General features: G+C 38.5%; 1 protein-coding gene and 1 long non-coding RNA gene across 2 annotated transcripts in view; both read left to right on the top strand.

The window, feature by feature from the left end:
* LOC122527221 overlaps nucleotides 1–4,664 on the top strand; it is a 7,687-nt gene extending 3,023 nt beyond the window's left edge. The window contains exon 2 of the long non-coding RNA XR_006306309.1: nucleotides 901–4,664. This is a non-coding gene — a long non-coding RNA (uncharacterized LOC122527221). The remainder of the gene's footprint in view (nucleotides 1–900) is intronic.
* The window catches only part of LOC122527250 (fasciclin-3), a gene marked incomplete at its 5' end in the record, with an annotated part of 26,728 nt that overhangs the window by 16,971 nt on the left and 3,393 nt on the right, over nucleotides 1–6,364 (top strand). The window contains 2 exons of the mRNA XM_043651252.1: nucleotides 4,967–4,997; nucleotides 5,438–5,536. Of these exons, the coding sequence (XP_043507187.1) occupies nucleotides 4,967–4,997; nucleotides 5,438–5,536 (130 nt within the window). The remainder of the gene's footprint in view (nucleotides 1–4,966; nucleotides 4,998–5,437; nucleotides 5,537–6,364) is intronic.

Genomic DNA, 6,364 nt, shown 5'->3' with positions numbered 1-6,364 from the left:
AAAACCGAAAAAAAAGAAAAAAAGGACCTTTCATGTGTTTTTTTTTTTTTTCGCTTTGACACTAGAACTACCAAAATGGTCAAAACGACCATTTGAATATTTTTGTTAAATATTTTATAGATGTGAAACAGTATATTTTTGGAGACTTGAATGATCCTTCATAAAATACATAAATAAAAGTTTGTGTATCCTGTCGTACTACAAAGAAATTTTCTGTTTCATTTATTTTGACGTGTCTGATAGACATTTGATGCTTTGATCGTCTGTAATTCTAGTGTTAACGACGTTTTATTGATATTACGAGTTTTTCTTTCTCCTTTTTCGCGCGTCAATCTTCGATCGATGATCCTTTCTTTTTCAATATACGATGAAGCAGACCTCGAACGATTCGTTAGGTTTCTATGCCTCTGTTCGAAAGAGATCGAGAAAAAAAAAAAAGAAGATTGACAGTCCATCTCGAAACAGTCGTTCTCTGTGAATCATCGATCGCGAGTTTCTCGGTCAGATAAGAGCACGTACGAACGATTCGTCACGTTAATCCCGTTCTCAAAGCGTCGATTCAAAGAACGTTAATGAAAAGGAAAGAAAGAAAGAAAGAAGAAGAATCGACACGAATTCACGAAACGGTATTATAATATAACATAGGGTAAACTCGAACCTCATCGCAAGGTGAGAGACGAATCCGCGACTGGAATACTTTTCAGCTAGTGAGTTTTGTCATTTTCTCATTGTCATTCCCGTCGACAATAAGTGTTCTTTGTACTTTTCTACGGATGATCTTTGCTTTGAAAAAGACGAGAAAAAAAAGAAAAAAAAAAAATACAGAAAACGAGAGAAAGATACGCGCGAAAAGAACGAAGGAGAAAAGAGAGGCGAACTTGCGAGAGTTTACGCTCGTAGTACACACACACACACATACACATATGCGTGTTACACTCGCAGAGGGAAAAAGTTCGCGAACGTAGGTGTCCACGGCGTGGTAAAGATGAATTATTAAACAAAGTATAGTAGGGGCAAAAAAAGAAAAGAAAAAGAAAATAGAGAGAGAGGGGGAGAGAGAGAACATAGAAAAAAGGATGAGAGAACATAGAAAAAAGGATGAGGAACGAGAGTAAACCTGTATCTGTCACTCGTTGACGAAACATTTCCGAATTCTGCACATACACTCCTTCACTTTATCCATATTGCGATCGTGTTTTCACTTACAAAGAGGGATCGTCTCGTCCAACGAGTTCTCGTCGATCCAATTTACCTAATAATGTGTAAGAAGAATTAACTGCCGACGACTGATGAGACAGTGGGAAGCGGAAAGTATTAAAAGTAAATGGATGGAAAGAAAAAAAAATAAATAAAAGACTCGGAAAAATTAGAAAAAGAAAAGAAGAGAATGTACCGAAGGAACTGGTCGGGCGAAGACGATCGAAAATTACGTGTTGTATATATTAAATATATATATATATATAAAATAAATAAATATATATATATAAATATATTATAAATATTATGGTACGAGATTGAATATAATAGTAATGAATATATATATATATATATATATATATATATATATATATAATATATTCTGTGTCGAGGGCACTTGGCTTGCAATTCGTAAATATTAACGGAATACTTATTTATCCACTTGCACTCCAATTGCCGAGCGACCTGTCGTTATCCGTGAATTTTTCGAGAGGAAGACTATTATCTATTGGGGCAGAGTAATAAGATTATATATAACTTAAGCGCGAGTTTTAAAGGGGGGGGGGGGAGGGAGCGAACACAATTTGGGGAGATCGTCGTGTCCGGTCGTGGACGATCGAGAAAACGCGACCGGGGTGAGGAACAGTGCGGTTGGTAATGAAACCAAGGGCGGGATTATTTGGATTATTTAAGAAACAGAAGAATCGATGAAATCGCGAATGTACTTGTTGCCAATTAAGTACCATTTTGTATTATCGTGTTCGCGATGTCGAAGCGTTGTTCGTGCCGGATAAGGAGGCTGAGCCGCATCTGTGTGTCGACGTTTCGAGAACCCTTTGTTTCCGCTAAAATTGGGAGCACAAACTCGAGAGAGAGAGAGAGAGAGAGAGAGAGAAAAGAAAAAGAAAGGAAGAAAGAAACGCAGATATTTTTAAATACTTTTCAAATTGATTTCCCTGTGCGTTCATCTTCCTTGGTTGATATTTATGGGATCATTTTGGTCACGTTGCATTGCCAACCAGTTTATTCACGAAAAGTCTCGTTTGGTGGAACAAAACGGGTGTCTCGTTGCGTTCCCAGCGTAACTGCTGTGGTATATATTATGTGTACGAACGATTTAAACGTATTAGTGTATGTAATAGAGCCAAACGCGTAAGAGAGAAAGCAACACGCATGACAGACACGCGAGGGGATGATTCGATGATACGTTTGAGAATGTCTCGGTGTCCAGGGCCGGGCGAAATTTTTTTACACACGCGTACACCGTAGCTTTATACACGATTTCGATGCATTTTCACATGTGTGTTCATGTCCGAAGGAGCCAAATCTCTACATTATTGCCGATCGTTGCGACCGAGACCGTCATTTCTTGCAACAGGGTACAAAGACGTTTCAATTTTACTCGTACGTGCGAGAACATCTCTTCTACTTCACACACAGGGCATATATCTTCGACAATCTTTCCCGACATTATCGACGAAGAGATTTTTTTTTAAAAAGCGTCTTTCGACGAAACGTAGAACGAAACATATACCTCCGAGCGCAAGTGGTGTACGATGGAGCAGGCACGAACGAGAGGTATCCCGTCCGACGTGAAATGCTCGGTCTTTGCTAATCGCAACGAGTCGCGCACGAAACGAAATTTACAAGCGTGGGAGAAAAGAGAGCTACGATCAGCACAAAAGAAAATTACTCGTCGGAAATAACAATCACTGCCAAAGTAGCCCAACCCCTCCGGGAAATCATTTTTTCACGACAAGTCGGAGGCACGAACGGTAGATCTCGCTCCGTTTCGCCTCGAGTCCCCTCTCGAAGTCTTAACTCTTTAACGCGCGAGAAATGAATTTTCGTCGAAGAACGAAGGAGAGAGAGAGAGAGAGAGAGAATAATGGAAAAGAGTAGAAGAAAAGGAAAAAAAAATAGCAAAGAAATAGACGAGTATTCGTACACACACACAACCTGTGCTCGATCTGTTCGGCCCGCGTGCAACGCGACTACGACGAACGAAAGCATCGTCGAAACGATAATCGATCAACGCGAAAACGATTGGGTGGATGTGGGTGGGGGGAAGGAATCGGGGGAGCTTTAAGGGACACAGAGGTGGAAGTTTTTTTAAATGGGTAATTACGCGCGGATATACGTTGATGTACAAAAAAAAAAAGAAAAAAAGAAAAAAAAGAAAAAAAGAGAGAGAGAGAGAGAGAGAAAGGACAATTCCTTGCGGTAACATTTTTAATCGTTAAGCCACTTATTTCGTAATTCATTTCTATGGTACGCGTTAATTGTAACGTTAATTGATATTATTTAAACGCAACGATGATCATGCTGCGGTTATACCACTCTCGCACGCGCGTACGTCTATCGTGACACGTGCGCGTAAGTGCAGAGTCTAGATAGGCTAGATATTATCGACATTGGATGATTTTCCGTTCCGTTCGGTTTCTTTTTTTCTAGGATCTATCTAAAAATCTAAGGGCTACGGATCGATGGGCGAGAACGATTTTTCTTCTCGAGAATCGCGAAAGGGAAACGTGGCCAAGTTGAATATTTGTAAAACTTCTAACGAATTAACGACGAAAAGATTTTTAGTGTAATATTACGAGAAAGCATGATCGTTGGCCATACAATGGAGTATATATATATTATATATATATACATATATTTATGTTAAGTCTAGGTATATTGAATATGATTATTAAGATTAAAGATCACAAGGGATATTGGCGATCGCGAATACCTGAGAAGCGGTGTTCTCTGAAACATTTTTAAAATGTAAATGAATATCATCGGCGGAACGAGCACGAGCCTGTTTTATACAGAATTACAGAATAGGATCGATTACGTTCGAGAAATGTCGGTTTCCTAGAATCGTTCGTATATCTCACGATGTAACGATGTTTTCAAATTTTTTTCTTTTTTTTCTTTTTATAACGAGGGCCCAAAAACACGAGCGAAAACACTTTAAGAATACTTCAGAGATCGCTGGTTTAAACGTTAAACTTTAAAAGAAAGATTAAAAAAGAAGAAGAAGAAGAAGGAGGAGGAGGAGGAGGAGGAGGAACGATTTAAAAGAAAAATCGCTTTTTAACTAAACGAACAAAAAGAAGGGGAAAAAAGCGAAAAAGAAAAAATACAAATATGGAGTTTTGAATGTTACATAAGGTCGATAAGGTCGAAATAACGAGAACAGAGAACATGAAACCTACACGAACCTACACAAAAGCCGCATCTACATACATACACATACGCGACCACATACGAGAAACGAATGCGAGAGTGAAGAACATGAACATTTTGTATCTGTACTTGTAGATACAACGCAATAGGCAAGAGTAAAATCTAATTAAGAATTCAAATGAAATTAATATATAGAAGAGCTGTATGTAATTAATTGTAAGTTCATTCATCGCTATGATATTATACTTAGGTATTATATGATTTTTGAAATAAAACATTTGTTTTAAATACACACGAACGTACACGAGAATAATGCCATCCCGAACATGCCATATCGAGATCGACGTCATACTTTCCATACGTTATTTTCCATGTGTGTGTGTGTCTCGATCGACTTTAATTTGTACCTGGTTTGCGTCTCAAGTAGTTTTCCATCAGTCTCTTGACCAGCCGTGCATCGTCAATCAAAGCGAAGTTACGCAACGTATGCGGAATCGTAGATTTTATACACGCATTCTTGTATACGACGACACGCTCTAATCGCGTCGTGTCTAATCAAACGAGATCTGAATTTGATTTCGATCGTTTTCAGGTAACACGACGTCTAGGAACCTCGGCGAGTCGTGAGTATATTTTTCTTACAGGTTTACTCGTAGTGGATCTCCTCTAGTAGCACAACGCATTCCCCGGCGTGACAGTATTCTGCACCGAATTTTCGTAACTAATATACTCTTTATTTCTCCTGCTGGTGCTTCTTCGTAGCAAAGATACTCCCACTCTCGATCGTTCACCTGGCGAATCTGATACGAAACATCATAGACAAACTTTATTTTTTTTTTTTTTTTTCAAATACTCTTTACAGACAAACTTTATTTTAAAAAGAAAAAAAAAAAGATATTCCTCTTGCGGATGAAGAGTATTCTTTTTTTTTTCCTTCTTCTTCTTTTTTAAATTAGAGTTCTGTTCGTTACTCGAACAAGTGGAAACGGCAGGGAAACGATCGAACGAAAGATGGACGCGTTCGACAATTTATCTATCGGTATTTACCATAATTATGTACCAGGAGATCGGACAGAATCCGAGACATAGCGGATCCGGCAGCGAGCGTTAGTCTACTTCGTTTTGAGAAATCGAAAACCGCAGACGAAACCGATAGGCGAAGGCAAGCTTTTCTTCTACTTCTTTCATGCAAAGTAAAAAACAAAAAAGAAAAAAAAGAAACGAGATACGGAACTCGAAAGCTTACGCCCTTACAACGTTAACGTCGAGCCATCATCTTATGGAAAATACCGAGATAATTTTCATCGGATTCGCGTGTTAACACAATTCGCGTCGCGTGTAACAAATAACATTGATTACAACGAGCGGCGTATAAATTATCTTGTTTAAAATGTTAATTGCCAATCGAACTCCAGTTCCAATGAATTTAGCATGTGATTATTCACATTCGTAAATTATTCTGCTTGAGGAGAACACGTTAATTGATTATAAATTTTACAGTGACGGCTGAAATTTCAATTAAAATCCAATCGCTTGTTCCGCTTCCTCGAACGACACGCGAAACTCGCGACGTTGCGAGTCTTATTTACACCGATTCCGGACACAGTTTATGAATCTTTCAAGGAAATTATATCGGAATCATTGCAATTGTCACTTATTATCGCACGATTTGCACGTTTGCTTAATCATGTTTCTCGCCCCTCCCCCCTCCACCTCTTTTTCGCGACACGCATGCTTATTCATCATGCTTCAATTGCACTGTTCTGGTTGCATTCAGTTTTTCCAAGTTCGGTATTACGTTTTAATAACCACTAAGATAAAAAGTGAAATCTGTTATTTACATCAGATCGTGCCATAACGAATTGGTTTCTCTGTGCAAGAAACTCTCAAACAGTCGAACGTAATCGTGAACTTTGACACGTACGTAACACCAATGTTATTTTCGTGTTTGCTCATTTCTTCTTCTTTTTTTTTTTTTTTTTTTTTTTTT

The sequence above is a fragment of the Frieseomelitta varia genome, unplaced genomic scaffold (genome assembly GCF_011392965.1).
Source record: "Frieseomelitta varia isolate USP_RPSP 00005682 unplaced genomic scaffold, Fvar_1.2 scaffold_214, whole genome shotgun sequence".
NCBI lineage: Eukaryota > Metazoa > Arthropoda > Insecta > Hymenoptera > Apidae > Frieseomelitta > Frieseomelitta varia.
The sequence above is the reverse complement of the archived record's forward strand: the minus strand, read 5'-3'. Positions and strand labels throughout refer to the sequence as shown.